At 38.4% G+C, this 23,507-nt stretch overlaps 1 protein-coding gene and 1 long non-coding RNA gene across 6 annotated transcripts; both read right to left on the bottom strand.

Moving 5' to 3' along the window:
• Positions 1-195: 195 nt before the first annotated feature.
• Positions 196-23,394, bottom strand: LOC112033135 (uroporphyrinogen-III synthase, chloroplastic). Of its 5 annotated transcripts, none has more exons than XM_065763409.1 (11): positions 23,039-23,394; positions 9,094-9,361; positions 7,483-7,570; positions 6,832-6,898; positions 6,320-6,438; positions 5,648-5,740; positions 4,876-4,952; positions 3,735-3,820; positions 3,340-3,474; positions 565-627; positions 196-456 (listed from the first exon to the last, which is right to left on the bottom strand). In XM_065763409.1, exons 1-10 carry the CDS (start codon positions 23,059-23,061, stop codon positions 579-581), a joined length of 1,005 nt encoding a protein of 334 aa, XP_065619481.1. In that variant the 5' UTR covers positions 23,062-23,394; the 3' UTR covers positions 196-456; positions 565-578. The 5 variants fall into 5 exon arrangements, with proteins under 5 accessions (XP_065619481.1, XP_065619480.1, XP_065619483.1 ...); XM_065763408.1 differs by having other exon boundaries at positions 6,832-6,901; positions 23,039-23,393; XM_065763411.1 differs by having other exon boundaries at positions 4,897-4,952; positions 23,039-23,391.
• Positions 1,580-2,141, bottom strand: LOC136063267 (uncharacterized). Its single transcript, XR_010624962.1, has 2 exons — positions 2,112-2,141; positions 1,580-2,001 (listed from the first exon to the last, which is right to left on the bottom strand). It is a non-coding gene; the product is annotated as an uncharacterized LOC136063267 (long non-coding RNA).
• Positions 23,395-23,507: the final 113 nt, after the last annotated feature.

The raw sequence follows: 23,507 nt of genomic DNA, 5'->3' as shown, positions 1-23,507 counted from the left end.
CTACAACTACTTTCATTCAACAGGCACTCCCATGTCTGAAGATGGACCTATACCACTTTCTCATCAGTAGAATACTTGAACAAATAAAGTTTTTTCTGTATTCCAATCATTCTGCAATACCCAATACGGCCTTTTTATTTAATAAAACCACTCATTACTTATCGATCCCCCACCCCCCACCCCCCTTCCTCAACATAGCTGATGTCAGGTTTGATGTGAAAATGGACAGCTTTCTTTGTCAGAATATCTGGATATTCTCTTGATTAACCTCAGAAGAAATGTTTGCCTATTTATTATGGTCTCGTGAGGGTGTCCAAGAGTCGTATACCATTCCCTTAAGCTGCTTGCGAAAGATTAATCTCTGTTTTGCAGCTAGTTTGCACAGAAGCTGCAATATTTGTGTCTATGAGGCGCTGACATAATCCTGAACATGTTGCCTCTTTGTCTGCTTGCATCCTGGGGAAAGCTATAGAGAAACAACTCATTATTTTTTGGGAGGCAAGGAAAAAAAAAAGAAGAGAAAATGACACTTATGATCAAAAACACGGGAAAAGAAAAAGTTACCTAGATAAAATGACCTAGAAATGATCATGTGCTTCCCAGGCTTCAAGGATGCTACCAACCCACCTGCCAAAATTTAGGAGGTGACAAGTCAATTGATGTACTAGAACAATCACAAATTGACAGTGAACTCAAAAAAACCAGTTATGAACTGCACAAAACTCATTGAAGTCTCAAATGAGTTCTAGCTCTAAGGGCACCTTCTCCCCTTGTAAAGACGTCAAGGATGAGACCATGGGTTCAAGAACCATTACACATCCTAACTTAACACCCCTTCCACAAAAAAAAAAAAAAAAAAAACAACTAACAGCTNCGATCAACCCCCCCCCCCCCCCTTCCCCCCAACCCCAAGACTCCCACTAAATAAGGATTACCAAACAATTAGACAATACTTTATCAAAAGTACAGAAGATCAACTGTATATTTGTCCAATGATCCCTACCTATGCTAAAGGCAGACTCCAAACCCTTCACTTTTGAAGCACAGAATATTTTCTTTCTGATTGGAAAGAAACTCAGAGACTCATGAGCATATGACCTTCTTCCACCACCAGATTCTTAGTAGCTGAAGGATATGGAATTTAACCCAAAGGTATCATTGTATCAAACCAAGATTCTTTTGTCCTTACATATAGCAAGAAATGGCAACAATTATTTACCAGTCTGAGCTTCCAAGGCGGGAATATAAACTAGACAATTCTGGTATCCTTCATGGAGAAAATTCCTGAAAATCCAGGATGACGGCTTTCAAAAGACAAGTAAAGGACGGGGGAGGGGGAGGGGGAGGCTCTCGAAACCAAATGAGAGATGAGCTAAAAGAATTCTCCAACCAGCGCCAAAGCCTCCCAAGACAGACAAGCCATCTATGGAAACAAAATTGACATTCAAGAGGAACCCTAATCTAAATCTCACTGAATTTTGGAAAAATTAAGAGGGATTAACATATGTCATTTGGGAAGGTCTGGACAGCAAAGTAAGGTGAGTCACAGTATGAAGCATAATAGCTAAGGCGTAAAAGCTTTTCTTATAAATTGAGCTTCCACTATAAAAATGTAATGTACAAAGGTGTGACACATCCTATTAAATGAACAAAAACAATAGTCACAACTTCATACCTAATAAAAATTTTACGAGTAATCAGTGTTCATGAAGTAGCAGCAAGACAAATTCATTGTCAACATAGCTGATGTCAGGTTTGATGTGAAAATGGACAGCTTTCTTTGTCAGAATATCTGGATATTCTCTTGATTAACCTCAGAAGAAATGTTTGCCTATTTATTATGGTCTCGTGAGGGTGTCCAAGAGTCGTATACCATTCCCTTAAGCTGCTTGCGAAAGATTAATCTCTGTTTTGCAGCTAGTTTGCACAGAAGCTGCAATATTTGTGTCTATGAGGCGCTGACATAATCCTGAACATGTTGCCTCTTTGTCTGCTTGCATCCTGGGGAAAGCTATAGAGAAACAACTCATTATTTTTTGGGAGGCAAGGAAAAAAAAAAAGAAGAGAAAAATGACACTTATGATCAAAAACACGGGAAAAGAAAAAGTTACCTAGATAAAATGACCTAGAAATGATCATGTATGTTTACACGAATCTATTTATCAAATACTATAAATAAATGTGCCAACTATATCAAGTTCAATCTCATGATTTACCCTATGAAGCACGGGTACGGATACAGTACAATATGGGATATAACTATATGAAAATTCTGGAAAAATTATGATACGATACAGTAGGGTTACATGAATTAATTACTTATTAAATATATTTTTATTTATACTTTTTATATATTGTTAAGCATTCATTTTTCATATATTATTAAGTATATATCAATTTAAAAGTAATAATGAAAAATAAAGTGATTCCAAGGCCATTAAATGATGTCTAGAATACAAACCAAGATCCAAAAGAGTAAATAGATAAGTGTTCCACATTAAAACCAATATATAGAAAATATAAATAAAAATCCTTACAAGTTAGGGCTATCTCAGGGGGTTGGGTTGCCACTGTATCCGAGCAGTATCATGGGCATATCCTAGACGCATCGTCACTTTTTATCAAAAAATAAAAGGCTAGGACATGCATGCAGAGGTATCCTAAAGGAATTTGGTATGATACATATCGAATACGGGTACCTAAGAAAAAATGGAGTATCCATGCTTCCTAGGATTTACCATAGTTTTTGCATGTAATAACTTCCTAGGTTGTATTTCAAAATTGGAAGAAACTACTATCGGGCCCATTTGGTCATATTTTTCAGTTTTTGAAAATGGAGGTTTTTTTTACATGTACTTAGAAAAAAGTGAAGTTTAAAAAAAGTTGTACAGTTTGAAACTGCATCAAACAACAGTATGTGTAATCTCCTGGAAATGGTTAAAAATTTTAAATTGCGAGTCTCTTTCATTTAACAGAAACCAAAACATCTGACTACCATCCTCAACAATTCAAAGCTAGTTTTCTTGCACAAGCCACTTTATATCTTATCGTAATTCATCACATATTACATTAAATTCATTCTCAATATTTTACAAATAATTATTATTTGATTATACTAGGCTAATAAAAAATGTGGAGCTAACAGCCCAATTACAATTAAAGGAAACAGTAGTTAGTAAATTTTAGGTCAGTGGCATAAATTTTCTCCGATTTTTTTGATCAGTCAATTGCATTCAGTAACAACCATAGCACAAAAGGTTTGTAATCAATAACTTATATCAAAGAGATACTGGCATAAGGTAAAATCTCCAACAAAATATGTAAGGAAAGTGAACATACCCTTCAACACCAGGTTGTGCTGGGTAGTACACATTTTGCAGGCCTAATCTTTTCGCAGCCAAAGCAGTTGTCTCACCAATACAGGCAACTGAATTATTCCACCACTTTGCATCTGAAATAAGTTTGATCCAGGCACTGTTGCAATGGAGATTTATGAACTAAGTACATGGACTAAAACTTCCTTATCAAAAACCCCCTGGTCAATCTAGGTAGCCCAAAGAACAAAAAGAAATATAGGTGTTTTATTGACCCTCATCATAAGGGGTGTAACCATAAAGTTGACTTAAACTGCGTATAGGCAGTTTATGAAACGGTCAAGTACATGTCACTCCACTCTGTAACTCTGGGGAAACTAACTAAATGTTGCATAAAAATAAAAAGCACCAATTACACACCGAACTGCAGAAGGCGAAGCAGCTGCAACAACAGGAGTAGAAAGTGCCTGCTGTAAAAGCATTTGGTCAACATCATGGACTGGTACCTAGAAGAAATCATTTCAAATCAGGGGCTTATTTACACAATTAACACAATTGGCTTATTATAAATCACCAGCTTGAATTTTTTTATTTTTTTTGGACAAGTATAAATCACCAACTTGAATTAGTACCCATGTACATAAACAGCAACTTATAATAGATTACGCTTCCACATATCACAAGAAAAGAATAAGGCAGTTATTTTAGAGGCCGGAGAAACACCCACTTCTTTGAAGATTCTAGAATCAAGATTGAACACAGACAACCAATTAATTCATTTTTACCGCAACATTGTCACTCTTGAGTTGGGAGAAATGTTAAATAACTCTTTAAATTATAGGGCACTAAAATCCATTGATTCAAGGGATCTATGACTTCCCAAAAAACCACAAGAAGAGAACCACAGCTGGTAAACATGATGTCATTGTAAATAACGGAATTCACAACAATTGTGTAGTTTCCACAGGGAAAAAGAGCGAAATATTTATAGCCTAATTTTATTTAACCAGCTCAGAACTCATAAATTCAGGCCTGTCAACAGAATTCCCAGAAAGAGGGGAACCTTCCAATTCTTTGTGATGGTGAGGTGTGAACATGAGGCATGTGATCAAATTAAATGTTGAATCTAAGAGAACATCACAATGAATGATTATCCATAAAAAATCCCACTGAGATGGATAAGCAGATATCAGAAGCAAAAATGAATTCCAATCAGCAAAGTTTAATATGACAAGTGCATGTCAGAAAATCAACAAAATATATAGGCCCCACAATGAAAAATCCTTGGAAGCAAATTTGGCAGATTAGAATTTGCAGTGAACATACATTCTAAGAATCACATAAAAATTAAAAATTGATCACGGGACAGTCCTTAATAGGAAATCAACAGCATTAAGCTCATAATAAGACACATGTCAGTAATCTTATGATTCATATTAAATGTCAAGAAAAGTTCTCTTTTTGTTTTTAGTAAGCAATATGTCAATAAAAGTTTCAATGTATGCATAGAGCAAATCAAATGTGGCATTATGTTCGTTATACAAGAAACCCACAACCATACCAGCAATACTAAATACTTTACCGTCGTATATGTATTTAGCCTTGTGACCTCGAATCCACGATTAGACAATCCTTCCTCTGTAACACATACACCATAATTGTTGTTTAAGATTTTGCACAACCTTTTTTAAATATAAAAACAAAGAAAATCAACTATAAGTATGATACTAACTGCTAAATTATAAAACATTGAGACTATAAACTATTAAGCTTGGGCTACCCCTCACCACACAAAAGTAATTTGTAACTAACCCGTACCATAGGAAGGTAATTTGTAATTTACCCACAAAGAAATACATCGTTATCATAGCAGTATTGTTAAATGCGGATTAAAACTCAAAGCACAAAGCCTCAAGATCTAAGCACTTTGCTTGGTCAAAGTGAAGCTCATTTAATGAAGTGTCCCCAAAATCCCTCTTATCAAATTCCTTAACATTTTTTATGTCTTGATAGGAGTATTCTGCAGGTTTTGAAACTGCTAGTTAATTTTGGTTTCCTATTTCTGTGTATTGTTAATTAAAAAAATCCACAGCTGGCCACTTTTTAAAGTGGTTATTATAAGCCAACTCTAGCTACTAGTTTGAGTCAACAACTGCATGATCACATACTACTTCTCATCTACCCTAAAACTTTACTTGTATTAGTGCACCAAGCCAATCAGACTGATTTTGCAATGCACAACACCATTCTCATTCTCATAAAATATCAAAAAAATAACATTCTCAGTAATGAAAAGGCCAAAAGAAACATATAACAAGAAGCATATCACATACCAATCTCACTGCTAGCTTTTGCAGAAGCAGGATATAGGACTCTGCATTTTTGCCCATTCTTTGGAAGCTCAGAAGCTAGAACCTTACCTGTCGCTGGAGTGAGACAATTCACAAAAATTTCACATTATGGTGCTTAACCGAATCAAATAATAGTAATTTTTCAGAAGAATGGATTATCCATTGAACAAAATACTATAAACAATAAACCATGGTAGCAATGAATGATACATACTCAAAAGAAACGCACCAAATTGCTCCAAAACAAACAATACACACACACACACACACACACGTATGCATATAAGTATCTGTGCATGTATGCATGTCTGTGTTCGCATGTATAAATGGAGTCAATAATCAACCCTAAATGCAGGAAAGCAAACCCAACTAAATGTCTCCTCAATATAATAAACTAAATTTCTGCAATCCAGAAATCTAACATTCTCATCAACACAAGACTGTTCTAACATATTCACTCAATTTTTTAGCTTTTAGCAAAGCAACTAAAAAAATGTTGGATTGTCAAGAGTCTAATTCATGCTGATTATCAAGATTCATGTATGATAATACCCCCAGTCTCATCATATAGATTATCATGTGTCCCAATAACAGGTAGCAAAATGCAAGTTTAAATCTAAGTGCAAGCCTGCACATAAATACATTAATGAGTACCTTTAGAGGGAGCAAAGGCAACGCTGAGTGATTGCTTTGAGGACTGCATTACTTCCTCAAAAACGCTCGCCGTACCAGCTCCCACAACACCTACCTTAACATTTGGGGTCCCAGCAGCCCTAAGGTTTTAAATAGAGGTCAAGTTTACCATTTTCGTCAAGTATGAAAAGAAGAAAAGAAAAGGAAACCAGTATTTAATTTAAGATCTCTTTAAGGCACCATATCTTATGATATGCTGAATTGCATCCAGCATCCTAGGGAATAAACAATTTTCCACACAGCCTAAGCATTATGTCAAAAAGCCAATCAATTCATAACAAGGTATAGAACATTTCAATTGAAAAATATAATATACATATCCTAAAATGAAGGTTGAGATGCAGCTCAAGAAGACAGGACACACCATTGAAGCACAAACAAAAATTCAGGTCACATCTTCGAGAAAATTTGCAGGAAAAAAAAATAATTTTACTAAGTGGGCCAGAGTATAGTTAACAAGTTCTAAACCTTACTTCCATGCCTCCAAAAAGACTGAACCCGCCTCAGGGGAAGTTATGACTATCCAGTCAAATGTAGTGCCTGCTGCCATAAACAGAAAAGAAGAAATAATGTGAAAAATAAATCTCATTTGTAACATGTCAGGCAAGCACCACTAACCAATCATTCTTGAATGACATAAAATATATGCAATTAGGCGTCATACTGGGTAGGGGCAAGAATTTTAAGAGGCATGAGAATAACCAGTTGTAAAAAGCCACACAACTGTCCAAAATCATAATAAAAGAAAACTAGAAAACAAAAATAAAAAGCAAGTTCAATTTCAGGCAAAGAATAAATAAGTCATAACTAAGGTAATCGGGACCCTGGACATACACCAGATCCAAGACCTATCCTAACTATATCTCTTTAAAGATTCATCTCATATTTATCAGTCCAAATTAATCCAGGCTTGCCAACCCATAGCTTGGCATATAATCCGCACAAACACAGCATTCCAACTGACAAGGAATATGTCATGTGGTTTGATTCTAGCTACTCATACATGCTGCCACATTAGAGATAACCTAACCGTGATCAGTGGTAGAATGACATCATTGGCACTTGCATTAAAGAAAGTGGGTCCATACCACCAACAAGCTAAAACACAGAGCTTGTGATCTTACCATTTAATACAGAAGAAAGCCTATCTAGATCAGGTCCCTGTGTATGCTGAATGAGGGGAAGCTCCAGACAGTTGATCCCATGTTTGGCCTGTACTCAACATTAGAAATTTCATCTTAATTCCAAACTGTATTTGACCACCCATTCAAAAAGAATCCCACTGTAATATATTTTTTTGGTGGTGGACAGACAGCTTTGTGTCCACTGGACACAGCTGAGTAAGCACGATGCACAAAAAAATAATAATAATAAATGGATGTAATATTTTGCAAAGAACACAGCAAACACAATATGCGAGTAAAACTAGCAACGGTGCAGCACCATACTGGTTTTAATAAAATTAACAGTAGTGCAAAATATTTATTACCATATAGCTGAAACTATGTTATGTATAAAAAATGGAATAGCTTTTAGTAATTGAAAGAAAAGATTTGCATGCTGTGACGGTGGATATAGTGAACATTGTAGAGAAATGGCATTGAAAGAAGTGGCAAGGGAGATAAATCTAAACAGGTTGTAAATTGCAATGGTTGTGAATAGGTGGCAGCGATGGATGCACAAAATCAGTGGTTGCAAATGTGTGGCAGCAACAGATAAAAAAATTAGCTGCAGAAGCAATAGTTGTGGTCTCAATGAAACCATATATAGGTGATAAACTGCAGCATGTGCCATTCTTTTGTGCTAAAGCAAGAGAAGTATAGATGCAAGATCAAGAAAATCGGGTTTTTCCTTTTTTTTGCTTGTTTTTGAGGCAGAAAAATGGGGGGTGTTGTTGCATTGATAATAGAGTGAATGAATTTTTCCTTTTTTGGGGCTTGGGATCGGTTGTGAACAAAAACAAAATATATGACACTACGCACAAACACAAGGAATTCCCACTTACTTCATTGTTGACAAATTGTGAAATTATCATACATTTGAATAGACGCATCATCAAACTATTGATAATAATAATCCTTTTTTTTTTTAAATGCTTCATGATAGTCTAGTTTTATGCAAATCATATCCAATCTACTTACCAGCCACTTCATTTTACAAAACCAATGGCAAAAACACAAATAATTTAATATGTTTATTTTTGTATAATTGGAACTATGACAAAAACAACTAGCATCACCATGTGTTAACACTTAACACCATTTTTTTTCTTCATCCTACACCAAAGAGAAAATAAAAGAACATATTTTCTCTTCAAACTATTTATTCATATAAAAAAAAATTTCAGCCTACACACAATTTTTTTTTTTCCTTGTAGAAAGTGAACCAAATGTAGCTTTTTAATACTGTTCAAAATGATTAGATTTTGGCTTTTTTGGAATGTAACATCAGTCTACTCTCAATGGTACATGCAGATAATGCACAAGCCGTAGAAATATTTACTATTAGATCAAACACCAAATCCTCATGCCAAACTCAACTACAACAAAGAAATTCAAATAAATTGAAGATACAACAAAGTGAATGAAACTAAAACTAGCAGATTAAAGAAAAAGCTACAGAAGCACCAAAATCATGCGTTCTGAAACCCTAGAAATCCAACCGGAATGCAACAAAAAAAAAATCTCAAGAAGATAACAGTGGCGGAGAGAGAGAGAGAGTGAGGAATGACATACCAGAGCTTTGATGAGCTTGCCATTCTTTCCACGCTCTCTGGTCACGACGACCTTCGCCTTCGAATTCGGAGTAGAAGCTGACAAAGACGATGCAGCTTCGAATCTGAGCGTAGAGAGAAAGATTCTTCGACGTTGTGAACAATGCGAAGAAGAAGAAGAAGAAGCAGCAGCAGAAGTTGAAGGAGGAGGAGAGAGAGAGAGCGAGGAAAGAGAAACTTGATGAGCCATTTGGAAACGTGTTGCGCACAGAAGATCCGTTCTGAGACACCTGTTGCCAAATTAAATACAACCGACCTCTATTGATTTAAATTAAATTAATTATTCCTCTCGTCCCCAAATATCTCCCAAAAGACACTGATTAAAATTAGGAGTATTAAACAAAGACGACTTAAGCTTAACCAACTTTAATTAGTCAAGTCTTTTCCTTTCTTTTTTGAGAATCAACTTTAATTAATCAAGTAGGTACTCCGGTGGAAGCCGCTCGAAGCCACGTGGCTATTAACTATTGGTTGGTTGGTGACGCCCCCATTAGTAGTAATAATGAGTGCGTTAATTTCACTGTAAAGTAGCTCTGTGCCTTTTCTACCAACACTGGCCACGTAGATTTGTGGGTTTGTTTGTGAGGGTGTGGGATCTATGGTGATTAAACGGACTATTTTATGATGACCGTCCGATTGAGAATGGGGACGAGAAAAGAGCGATACTGTAGTAATAGGTTTTTCTGCGCCACATGCACCGACAAGGAGATAAGTTAGATTTGCTCTTAAAAAATAACAAGTTGGATTCTTGGCGGACCATGTCCCTGGATTACATCATGGATGACATAGTTAGTCCCTAAATTATAATAGAGAAAAATGAGCAACATTATTAGTGTCACAATTTGTGTCACAACTCGTTCATGTGTCGAGTTGTGGTTGGTAGGAACACTCCTCTATTAACCATAACTTGCTCACACCCCTTTCACCAACCACAACTCGCCAGATGAACGAGTTGTGGTACAAATTGTGGCACCAGCTTAATTCGAGAAAAATTAAAGATGCTCTAATGGATTGGTTTAAGATATGTTTTTAATCATCGCGCACTTTTGGCATGATAATCACTCTAGAGACGAAACCAAAAATTCTATTGAGGGGATGTATGTATAAACCAAATTTTTTTTTAAAATGAAAATCTAAACTACCATTTATTTGGTATTAACAAAATATCAACAAATGAAAATACATAAAAGAGTTGTTTCTTAATATATTGTAATACAAAGTAAACAGTATTGGTGTAAATTTACATAATTGTTATAGTAATTTTGCAAATTTACACATTTTTAGCTTGTCTCTTCCTTCATCATTGGAATACGTAAAGAAATAATAAATAAAAAACTTTATGCAAAATGAATAGTATTAGCGTAAATTTACATAGTTATTATAGTAACTTTGTAAATTTACTTTTAACTTGACTAATGTGAGAGATTTTGGTGATTTTGAGACTTGACATTGCTAACCATGACCCATTACCAATTCAGCTTGTACGGTTGTTGGCCCATCATTGGAGTGCCCATGGGCCGTATGTCGAATAATAGTTCCCTAGTGGGTCCAACCCATAATGATCGGTGGATTGGGTTGTGGACTATTTAGTCCTTGGGGTCTGACGTTGCTCGGGGCCCAGTCTAGGGCATCTCGGTAATGCCTTGGGGAATATCACCGTCGAGCAACATCCGACGTCTGTTGCAAGTCCCAAAAACTGACACACCTGTTTCTAAAGTGGGGCCCTTTTTGTTAGGGAATAATCCTAAAGGGCTTCACCTGCTCAAAAAATCCTCAAAAGTAATCATTACTAGCCCACTAAGGAAGGCTATAAATAAGAAGAGAATAGGAGAGGAAGGGGTTAGACAATGGAAGGTAAAGAACCAGAGAGTTAGAGAGGAAGAGAGAGAAACCGAGAGCAAACCACCTCAGGAAAAAGGTAGGCAATTGTATGCTAGGTATAGACTTTTGTCTTAGGAGCTTCCCATTGTAGGATATCTATACACCCACTACAACAAGTAAATTGTGAGCCCAACAAAAGAGTTAGCCCATTAACCAAAGTACAGGCACGCACAATTGGCACCGTTTATGGTGATCTCCTACTTTGCTGTAGTTCCAGGCAAAATTAGCTACCTTTGAGCATGGTCAACTAGTGTTCGACAAGTTTTACAAATAGCTGGTCAGGGGGTTCATCTCGGGGCTTGAGTTGGCAAAAGAAGAGCTAAAAAAAGGATCAGGACTACAAGTACAAAGAGCACGAGGAGCGGCCGGACTCGAGAGAAGGATCTCACAGTTGTATCGATCAGTGTCCTACATTCCTGAGCATGAGCAATATGATAGAAGGGATCAGGAATTAGAGCGCTTGTGTAAACAAGTCAAAGATTTGAAACTGGAAGTGCAGGGTAGGTGTCAAAGAAGGAATCGTGGTGAATCCCTCGAAGATTCCAGCAACACCGAGAAGAGTCAGGGGGAGTTTTACCACCAGAGTGATTCCCACCGATCAAGGGTGAGATCTTATGAGTTTGCTGATTAATTGTCAAATTCCCCTAACTGACATGGGCATTACAGTGCGGCGATGGATGCAATGAGTTGGGCTTTATAAAGAGCGGCTCGGTCACCATTTTCTGACGAGATTGAGCATGCTTAAATGCCAAGGTGTTTTAATTGACCACCATTCATTTCATATGATGGTAAGGTTGACCCCGTTGAACACGTCAGCCATTACATCCAAATGATGTCATTGTATAGTCAGAATGACACACTTATATCCAAGGTATTTCCTTCCAGTCTCGAACCTACGGCTTTGAGATGGTTTAATGGGTTAAGGAAGGGGTCAATTCACAATTTTGGCGAGTTAATTTAGGAGTTCAGGGATCGATTTATGACTTGTAGTCGAGTGCCCCAACCTGTTGACGCACTACTATCCATGAAAATGGAGGTTAGAGAAACTCTTCTGAGTTATGCCAACAAATATTAGGAATTGTATAATGAAATTAGGAGAGGCAATGAGAAGGTGGCTGCCAGCACCTTTAAATTAGGACTTCGACAAGATTCAGAGCTAAGAGATTTGCTAACCATGAGGCCCCCCAAGATTATGCATCAACTAATGAGGCGAATTGAAGAATATAAAAGGCTGGAGGATGATTGGTAGCATGTAAAGGATCCACGACCTAGGGGCTTTCAATCGAGGCCAAGGAGGGAAGTGAGAATTCAAGAGCCTAACATTCGAACCGGGGAGATCAACATCGCATTTAAAAAGCCCTTTCATAAGATTCTGGAAGAGCCCTTTCATAAGGGACACCTCTTATCTTATTTGTACCAATTGAAGCCACATGTATAACTTCGATAACCCCCAGTGGTGGGAGCGTGTTCCCTTATTTTCTCAATGGAGAATCCTGAGGGTGACACTCAGCCCAGGAAGAAACCAAGGTTGAATTAGGGGCTAATTGGGTTCAGAGATGAGGATTTGGAAGGGACAACCCAGCTGCACAACGACGCTCTCATAGTCACTACATGAATTGGTGGCTTTGTAGTGAAGAGAGTGTCAGTAGATCAAGGAAGTAGGGTCGAAGTGATGTACCCCAACCTATACAAGGGGTTAGGGTTAAAAACGGAGAACTTATCTAAATATGACACCCCCTTAATAGGATTTGATGGTAGGATGGTGATCCCTAACAGATAAATCTCCTTGCTCGTTAATACTGAAGGAAGAGAGGTAATGGTAAACTTTATTATGGTGAATTCCTTCTCCCAGTACACTGCGATTCTCGGTTGACCCTGGATCCACGCTATGGGAGCTATACCATCTACCTTGCATGTGAAGGCGAAGTTCTATATCGAACAGGGGATTGCTGTGGTAAGAGGAGATCAACAGATGGCAAGGCAATGTTTGGTAGCGGCTGTCGATCGGGAGATTAAGCAGAAAGAGTCGGCCAAACAGGACCTATCATAGCAATTACAGTAGCCCGCAGAGGATAGAAGGGCTGACAATGCCGAGGATATGGTTAAGGTAAGTATACTTCCATATGAGAATAGAAATTTCCAAATAGGTGCAAGCATGAGGCAGGAAGATTGGATAACTCTATTGTTAACCTTGGTTCAGAATTTGGATATTTTTGCCTAGAACCCATAAGATGTCCCCGAGGTCGACCCAAAATTCATTACTCATAAGTTAAATGTGGACCCATCATTTCCACCCAAGAAACAGAAGTCGAGAAGGTCGGCTAAGCAACATGTTGAAGTCGTGAAAGAAGAGGTAGAAAAACTAAAGCAAGCTGGGGCAATTCGGGAGGTCTTTTTCCCGAAATGGTTGTCGAACACTGTGGTGATCAAGAAGAAGAACGGCAAGTGGCAGGTTTGTGTAGACTTTACCGATCTCAATTGAGCATGCCCTAAGGATCCCTTTCCTGTCCCTAAAATTGATCAGTTAGTAGATGCAACGTGTGGACACTCAAGGATGAGCTTGTTGGATGCTTTTTAAGACTATCATTAGATTGCGCTAACAGCCGAGGATTAGAAGAAGACGTCCTTCATAACTCCTGAGGGCAATTACCACTACACAGTGATGCCCTTTGGCCTTAAGAATGTTGGGGCTACTTATCAAAGGATGATAATAAGGATGTTCAGAGATAAGATTGGGAGTGCAGTGGAAGTGTATATAGACGACATGGTTATAAAGAGTCGGGAAAACCGAAGACACATAGAAGACTTGATGAAGGTATTTGAAATACTCAAACAGCACAGGCTACATCTTAACACTAACAAATGTGCCTTCGGTTTGAGGGCCAGAAAGTTTCTAAGGTATATGATTACGCACCAAGGAATAGAAGTGAATCCCGACCAGATAAGCGCTATTAAGCGACTCAAGCCACCGAGCAACCCAAAAGACGTACAAAAGTTGACAGGGATGATAGCTTCATTAAACCGTTTCATGTCAAAATTGGCAGACAAATGCCTACCCTTTTATCAGTTGCTGAAGAAATGGAAAGGGTTCCAATGGACGGAGGAATGTAAGGAGGCCTTCCCAGAACCTAAAAAAGTATTTGGTCAACCCACTGATATTGTCTTGCCCACATCCAGGGGAGGATTTATATATGTATCTTGCAATGTCCAAGCATGTTGTAAGTGCCGTATTGCTGAAGAATCAAGAGGGAGCACAGAGGTTGATCTATTATATCAATAAAACACTGGTCGATATAGAAACCAGGTATTTGCCTTTGGAGAAACTCACATTGGGGTTGGGCAATGCCACCAGGAAGTTGCCTCACTATTTCCAAGCACGTACTATGTATGTATTAACCGAATATCCCCTACATTCTCTACTTAAAAGATCTGACTTTATAGGAAGGATAGCGAAATAGGGTACTAGACTCGGGTCATTCGATATCCGGTACAAGCCCAGAAGCTTGGTCAAGGGACAGGTGCTCTCCGATTTCATCACAGAATTCACTCCCATAGAAGGGGGCCTTGGTGGGATCTATAATGTTGTTACCCAACCGAGGAAGGTGTTCTTTAACGGCACATCCAATGCTCGAGGGGTGGGAATTGGCATCGTAATCATGTCACCAGAGGGAGTAAAGCTAGAACAGTCTTTAAGGTAAGGTTTCTGAACATTGAATAATGAAGCCGAGTATAAGGCACTTCTCGCAAGACTTAGAGCCGCACAGAAGCTAAAGGTGGCTGATTTAGAGATCTATTCGGATTCTCAGCTAGTGGTGAGTCAAGTTAATGGAAGTTTTGAAGCCAAGGATTCTCGAATGGTCGAATATTTGAGGTTGTAGGTTAGACGATGAGTAAGTTTCAAAAGACAAAGGTAATCCAAATCACCCAAGGACAAAATAGGCATGCCGACTTATTAGCAACATTGGCCTCATCCTTAGATAGTGAAATTCCTCGGTCGGTTATGATAGTGGTAGTATGCAAGCCTAGCATTGACCCTCAAGTGGGGGTATCGGTAGTTACGGTATTCAGATCAAGTTGGATGGACCTGGTCATAGAATTTCTAGCTGAAGATCGGCTACTGAGTGAAAGTAAAGAAGCTAAAAGGGTACGTAGAGTTGCTGCATGATTCTGGTTGTCTCAAGACCAAAGGTTGTATAGAAGATCATTCAGGGGTCCCTATCTGTTGCGCCTCCACCCCTCCAAAGTTAATGACCTTTTGACTGAATTACACGAGGGAGTATGCGGCAGCCATGTTGGGGGCCATTCGCTGGCTTACCAAGCGATGACCTAGGGATTCTGGTGGCCGAAGATACAAAGGGACGCTGCTGAATATGTGAGAAGATGTGAGCAATGCCAAAAGCATACCCCAGTCATACATCAACCAGGAGGGAATTTAAATCCAATTAGTAGTCCATGGCCCTTTGCGCAATGGGGACTAGACATCATTGGGCCATTTCCCCGAGCAACCGGAAACAGAAGGTTTGTTCAGGTGGTTGTTAAATACTTTATCAAGTGGGTTGAGGCTGAAGCATTGGCAAGTATTCAAGATATAGATGTCAAGAAGTTTGTATAGAAGAACATAGTGACGAGGTTTGGAGTACCAAAATCTCTAGTATTGGATAACGAGTTGCAGTTTGATAGTAAGGCTTTCCGTAAGTATTGCAGTGATCTTGGGATTAAGAACAGGTATTTGACCCTAGCATATCCGCAAAGTAATAGCCAGGCCAAGGCGACAAACAGGGCAATCGTGAGCGAGTTAAAGAAGAGGTTGGAGGGAGCAAAGGGCAGGTGGACCGAGGAATTGCCAAATGTGCTATGGGCTTACTGAATGACGCCGCGAAGATCAACTGGTGAAACCCTTTATTCCCTGACCTATGGAGTCGATGTAGTCATACCAATGGAGATAAGCTTGTCCATTATAAGAGTCTCAGACTTTTTTCCAGTCGCCAATGATGAGTTAATGACAAAATAGTTGGATCTACTGGAAGAACACCAAGAGATGGCAACTATTCGGTTAGTGAACTATCAACAAAAGATGGCTCAAAGGTATTATAAAGGGGTAAAATTGAGGGAATTTAGTGTTGGGGACTTAGTGTTGTATAGGGCATTGGGAAGTGCTAGGGAACTAAACGCTGGGAAGCTGGCTTCGAACTGGGAGGAGTCGTACAGAGTTACTGCAATTGCTAGAGTAAGGACATACTACTTGGAAGATTTGGAAGAGAGACCACTTCCCCAACCATGGAATGTGCAGAACTTAAAAAGATATTACCATTGAATATGTTAAACTTTGAAGAGTGATGTACTTAACTATCTTTATATTAATGGTAATGTATATTTGCAAAGTATGGTAAGCGCTTTTTATTTAAAAAATTATATCAAAAGTTTATAAGGACAGAAACCTAGCCCCAGCCTGACCCCAGTCACCGACTAGAAAGAAACCTTATTAACAATTTTCTAAAGACAGAAACATAATCTTGGTCTGACCCCGATCACTGACTAGGTGGAAATCTTATTAAAAAATTTCTAATGAGAGAAACCTAGCCTCGGTTTGGCCCTGATCACTGAAGAAATGGAAACCTTATTAAAAGAATTTCTAAGGACAAAATTCCAAGCTCAGCTCTCCCTGAAAAGCAAGAGTCGATGAATGGATTAAAAACTGAAGCCTCATTCTCGATCTACCCTATTTCAAATCCAAATGGATCTCGAGGGAAGACATACACAGTAAATACATAAGATTAGAATTGCTTTAAAGTATGAGAAGGTTCATCCGATGAGAGTTAGGATTGACAAAGGAATAATTATACAAAAAAAGAAACGAAAGGTAAAGCAATTTGGATTAATTAAAAATAAATATATCCATTCCCATTGTATCTATCAAAACCTTAAAAGAGTCAAGCTTAATTTAAACATTTAAGCACCAAACCTTGATGATGAAAGGAAAAAATAAAAAATAAAAAATATACATAATAATAAGTCTTAGGCTTCGGGGTTCAGAGCATGCTCAGAAGGATTGGGAGGTACGCACGTGACCATCTGAGGATTGGGATTCGACAGGGTGGATTGTGGCATTTGACCTTCCGCGATAGTAGGATTGCTCAGAATGTCAAGTTCGATCACCTCGGTATAGGAATCAATTTCTCCGACTAACTGCCTCATACTAAGGCTATCTTCCTCTTTATTCTGAGTGGGATCTTAGACAGAAGAAAGTTGCAGGGGCTTAGGGTAAGGTATCTGATCAGGGTCTCTAAAAGGAGAGTCTTCGAGGAGACCTAGAGCATTTACAGCAGCCATCCACCCCTCTCTAAACCCATAGTGCTGAGATTCAAGCATGATGGGCTCACTGGAGTTCTTGGCATCAGCAAATCCCATATTGTAGAATTTGTCTTCACTTTGCACCATGGCAACCTTCAGATCAGCCACCTCCATATCCCTAGCTGAGATGACACTTTCAACCTGAGCAAGCCTCACCTCAGCATCACAAGACCTCTTGGCTTCCGTAGCTCTCCCTTTGGTAGCAGCTAATGCTGTGATTTGGTCCCGCAGAGCGGCCTCGATACCTCCTTGAGAGCCCTCTCCTTCTTAGCCTCTTCCACGGCGCCTTTGAGCTGTCCTTCCAACATGTGGGTCATTTGAGCAGCCTGACAAAACAATTGAAACAAAGGGAGAGAAAAGCCAAGTTAAAAGTAGATATGGATATAAGATGTAAGTAAAGAAAATGGCAGAAATTGAAGTTTACTGCAATAGTATGCCATTTTAGCTTAACGGAGATAGCTTCAGCACTGCCCTCGACGAAGTATTGCATGTCGTCGGGCAACAAAAGTGCCTGCTTGAGGTTGTCAATAATTCGACCACCCTGCCTACTAGCCCAGTTTTGGATGTAGGAGTTCGTGGGAAAAAGGCAGTCACCCAACATGAAAACACTCTGCTAGCCAGGAGAAAGGGGTGCAGAGAAGGAAGCTATATTAGAGCCTACTAGCTCAGTGGGCCTTGGGTCAGAGGGTGTCTCCCGGATAACCAATGGTACGACAGTCGGGATTGGAGAGGGGCTTGATTCCGCATCAGTGGGGTGCTCGGTAGATTCAGAAGTATCCTGTGGCCTTTTGCTTCCACGGGGAGCAAGAGGAGGAGGTTATTGTTGGGAGACCGACCGTCCCCCAGGCAAAAAGTGGTCGGCAATCATTTTCTTCTGAACCACCATCTCAGTATCAGACTTATTGGACTCTGTCTCTTCAACAAGAATGGGATTAGCAACAGGAATGGGAACAGCTGCAGCCGGCTCCTCAACAAGGATGTGTTCAGCTCGACCGTGAAATACTTGGTCCGCTAAGCTATCCTTAACAAGAAGTAAAGACCCCTTTCTTATTTGTTAAGGACCGAGCCTTCAAGCCTCGCCGAGTGTCAATCCTCTCAGGAGAAAACAACGAAGACAAACGTCGAGGTAGGAAAGTAGCGGGCTATCAACAATGAGTGCTTGCCCGAGATCTTGGTAACTTGTGTATGAGGGGGTACACTCAAGAATGAGGTGGGACGCCCTTAGCTAACCATTGTAGTGCACGAAGATCTCGGAGCACAGCACAAAATTTAGTTCCCAAGAATGTACAACGTTGATATCTAGCTTGAACACTTTGTTACTGCATGGACAAAAGGGAACATAACTATTTAAAAAAGGGGGGGAGGGGAGAAGAAAGAAGCAATGCCGAGCAATAACATCTCCCGCGCCAAAAAAAAAAAAAAAAAAAGTGTATCAACCAATCTCCCGAGGTGAGTTAGTTTGCGGCAAGCCAATTAGTGCTGACCTTCACGTACTCTCCAGTCAAATTCCTGTTGGAGTCGGGAGACAGATATTAGTCAACCATGTTGTCTCGAACTTTAAGGTAATAGCCCGACCTCTTATTACCACACATATTGTACAAAAATTGATGTTATAGTGGTCGAGGCGTAGACCGTACAAATTGTTGAGCCGACTCACACAACTCACCACTCTATAGAAATTAAGTGGAAGTTGGTTGGGGCAAAGGCCATAGAACCTAAGTGTCCTAAGTAATAAGGGACCCACTAGAAATCTAACCCCCCCCCCCCGCCCCCCTCTCCCCTTCATTAAAGGAAAAAATACTACATGAGGACGCCCATCATTTTCTATACTACCCTCGTGGCAATATTCTATATCTACGTCTAGAGGGACATTAAATCTAGGTCTAAAGGTGGCTAAAGCAACCTCAATCTTAAGAAGGTGTGCAAAACCCATCTTCTATATCAGGAAATATGGGGAGAACTTAAAAGACAAGATAGAAAGTAAGGAACTTACAGTAGGTACGCTAAGAAAGATGATCTCCGGGAGGAGGATGGTGCTCGAAAACTATGAATGCTGAGAGAGAGGAGAAAAATAAGAAATGATCAGTGAAGGAGAAGGCTTCAATTTGTAGGGTGGTGAATCAGGGAGGCATTAAATGAGCTTTAGGCGGGGGCATTAATCCCTCTTTTTGCAACTGTTACACGCATGGCCTCGATACGCAAACTGTTAGGTAATGATGACCATCTGATTTGACAGCCTGTTGCCTTGCATGTCAAAAACACAGGTTGTCTTGTCTGTAATTAATGAGTGACAATTAATATACCCAATAAGTGACTGGTGATTTAATAAGGATCCTTGATTCCATCCCCAAGAAGTGGGAAGGAATCAAGAGGGGGCTATGGTATTGTTATCGGCCCATCATTGGAGGGCCCATAGGCCATAGGTCAGATAATAGTTCCCCAGCAGGCCCTACCTATGATGCTTGGCAGATTGGGCCATGGACTATTTAGTCCTCAGGGTCTGACATTGCTCGAGGCCTACTATGGGGTATCTCAATAATGCCTTGGGGGATATCACCACCAAGCAACATCCAGCGTCTGTTGCAAGTCCCAAAAACTGACACACCTGTTTCCAAAGTGGGGACCATTTTTGTCAAAAATAATCCTAAAGGGCTCCACCTGCATGAAAAATCCTTAAAAGAAATCATTACTAGCCCACTAAGGAAGGCTATAAATAGAAAGAGAATAGGAGAGGAAGGGGTTAAACAATGGAAGATAAAGAACCAGAGAGTGAGAGAGGGAGAGAGAGAGAAACCGAGAGAAAACCACCTCGAGAAGAAGGTAGGCAACTATATACTAGGTATAGACTTTCGTCGTAGAAGCTTCCCATTGTAGGATATTAATACACCCACTACAAGAAGTAAATTATGAGCCCAACAAAACAGTTAGCCCATTAACCGAAGTACGGGTGCACACAAAACTATTTAATTTTACTTCTTATAAAGAAAAGTGTACTGAAACTTAACTACTACCAAAACACTCACCTTTAGTTTTTGCTCGTTAGAAAAGTTGGATAAAGTAAAATAGACTTTACAGAGACAAAAAAGAGTTCATAGAGAGTGAGAGAAGAAACATTGAAACAAATACTAGGCGGCCAATGGTAGATCAATCTAACAAGAGTTAACAAGAGTGATGAGGAGTAGCAAGTCTTCTATGGGCCTCTCTGGAGTGAAGTGGAGGTGTGGATGCAATGATTCAATATCAATGATAACTATTAATTTAGAGGTTTAGTTTTAGAAATTAGAAATATTTCATAAAATAGTTTTTTTTTTTTTCAAGATTTTAATAGGACAGAAATTGTACCAGTGGTTAATTTCTTTTTTGTTGATATTTGGACAAAAAAAATTTGTTGCTGTTGTCGTTGTTTGGACTATGTTAAGGGCCACTAATTATGTTTTTCTTGGGGTGGGGGGAGAATAATTTCTTAGGCCCAAACTTTGAAATCTTATGAAGATACAAATAACTTTGACATTTTTCAAAAATCTAGGGGGGCTACTGCCCCTCTAGTCCAAGAATAACCCCATCCCTGAATATAAGTGCTTGTGGAGTGTAGGAGATAAGAGTTGGAGTTCACATCCCCATAAATGAGCTTCACACACATATATACTTAGATTATGATAAAATATAATTTCTATGTTATATATATATATATATACACTTTTTATGGAAAATGAAAAAAGTAATTAATTTTTTTTAACCATTTTTTATATTTTTCATAAAAGTAGTGTCAAAATTTTCATAATATAGTTTATTAACAATTGACCTAAAGCATTCGTTTTAAGGATCCATTATAGTAATATAAATATATAATACCCATTCCAATATGAGGAAAGTTAATAACGAGTGCTCTAAGAGTATTGATTTATAAACTATTTTTAAAAAAAAAATTTAAAGAAAAAATAATAATAATAATTAAAATTTTGACAAATTTTGATAGTTATCATAAAAATAACATTAAAACTTTTCTAAAATAATCTATTAACAAATTAATGTCCTAAAAGCATCTATTAACTAGACCTTCCCAATAATGCTAAAACCACAATTAAATTCACAACTTATCTATTGATGAATTTGTAAACTCACCGCTTTAACTAGACCCTCACAATTCATCACTCAATCAAGTTGTGGTACCTAATATATATTTTTGGTGGTGAACAGACAGCTATGTGTCCCCTGGACACAGCTGAGTAAGCACGATACACAAAAAAAATATTAATAATAATAATAAATGGATGTACTATTTTGCAAAGAACACAGGAAACACAATATGCGAGTAAAACTAACAACGGTGCAGGCGTGCAGCACCATATTGGTTTTAATAAAATTAACAGTAGTGCAAAATATTTATTACCATATAGCTGAAACTATTTTATGGATAAAAAAAAGGAATAGCTTTTAGTAATTGAAAGAAAAGATTTGCACGCAGTGACGGTGGATATAGTGAACATTGTAGAGCAATGGCATTGAAAGAAGTGGCAAGTGAGATAAAATCATAAAACTAAACAGGTTGTAAATTGTATTGTAGAGCAATGGCATTGAAAGAAGTGGCAAGTGAGATAAAATCATAAAACTAAACAGGTTGTAAATTGCAATGGGTGGCAGCAATGAATGCACAAGATCAGTGGTTGCGAATGTGTAGCAGCAACAGATAAAAAGATTAGCTGCAGAAGCAATAGTTGTGGTCTCAATGAAACTATATATAGGTGATAAACTGCAGTATCCGCCATTCTTTTGTGCTAAAGCAAGAGAAGATTAGATGCAAGATCAAGAAAATCAGGTATTTCCTTCTTTTTGCTTGTTTTTGGGACAGAAAATTTTGGAGGGGGGGCCTTTTTTCAGGCTTGGGACCAGTTGTGAACAAAAACAAACTATATGACACTAAGCACAAACACAAGGAATTCCCACTTACTTCATTATTTACAAATTGTGAAATTATCACACATTTGATCAAAATATTGATAATAATAACTTAAAAAAACAAAACAAAACAAAAATGCTTCAAGATAGTCTAGTTTTATGCAAATCGTATCCAATCTACTTACCAGCCACTTCATTTTACAAAACCAAAGGCAAAAACATAAATAATATAATATGTTCATTTTTGTCTAATTGGAACGGTGTCAAAAACAACTAGTATCACTATGTGTTAGCAACACTTTTTCTTTTTCATCCTACACCAATAGAAAATATAAGAAAATATTTTCTCTTCAAACCATTGATTCATATAAAAAAAATTCAGCCTACACAAAAATATTTTTTTCTTGTAGAAATTAAGTGAACCAAATGGAGGTTTCTAAAACTGTTCAAACTTCAAAATGATTAGATTTTGGCTTTTTTGGAATGTAACATCAGTCTACTCTCAATGGTACATGCAGATAATGCACAAGCCGTAGAAATATTTACTATTAAATCAAACACCAAATCCTCATGCCAAACTCAACTACAACAAAGAAATTCAAATAAATTGAAGATACAACAAAGTGAATGAAACTAAAACTAGCAAATTAAAGAAAAAGCTACAGAAGCACCAAAATCATGCGTTCTGAAACCCTAGAAATCCAACCGGAATGCAACAAAAAAAAAATCTCAAGAAGATAACAGTGGCGGAGAGAGAGAGAGAGTGAGGAATGACATACCAGAGCTTTGATGAGCTTGCCATTCTTTCCACGCTCTCTGGTCACCACGACCTTCGCCTTCGAATTCGGAGTAGAAGCTGACAAAGACGATGCAGCTTCGAATCTGAGCGTAGAGAGAAAGATTCTTCGTCGTTGTGAACAATGCGAAGAAGAAGAAGAAGAAGAAGCAGCAGCAGAAGTTGAAGGAGGAGGAGAGAGAGAGAGCGAGGAAAGAGAAACTTGATGAGCCATTTGGAAACGTGTTGCGCACAGAAGATCCGTTCTGAGACAGCTGTTGCCAAATTAAATACAACCGACCTCTATTGATTTAAATTAAATTAATTATTCCTCTCGTCCCAAAATTTCTCCCAAAAGACACTGATTAAAATTAGGAGTATTAAACAAAGACGACTTAAGCTTAACCAACTTTAATTAGTCAAGTCTTTCCCTTTCTTTTTTTGAGAATCAACTTTAATTAATCAAGTAGGCA

This window comes from Quercus suber, unplaced genomic scaffold, assembly GCF_002906115.3.
Source record: "Quercus suber isolate HL8 unplaced genomic scaffold, Cork oak 2.0 scaffold_506, whole genome shotgun sequence".
Lineage (NCBI taxonomy): Eukaryota > Viridiplantae > Streptophyta > Magnoliopsida > Fagales > Fagaceae > Quercus > Quercus suber.
The sequence above is the reverse complement of the archived record's forward strand: the minus strand, read 5'-3'. Positions and strand labels throughout refer to the sequence as shown.

What these genes read in the sequence shown, in the direction of transcription:
- LOC112033135 (XM_065763408.1), bottom strand. Translation starts at nt 23,061, where the DNA reads ATGGCAAGCTCATCAAAGCTCTG. An exon ending in AAAAGCTAGCAGTGAGATTG is followed by an intron (nt 4,953 to 5,647) that starts GTATGTGATATG and finishes TATGTGTTACAG; the next exon opens with AGGAAGGATTGTCTAATCGT. An exon ending in GCTTCGCCTTCTGCAGTTCG is followed by an intron (nt 3,475 to 3,734) that starts GTGTGTAATTGG and finishes CCATTGCAACAG; the next exon opens with TGCCTGGATCAAACTTATTT.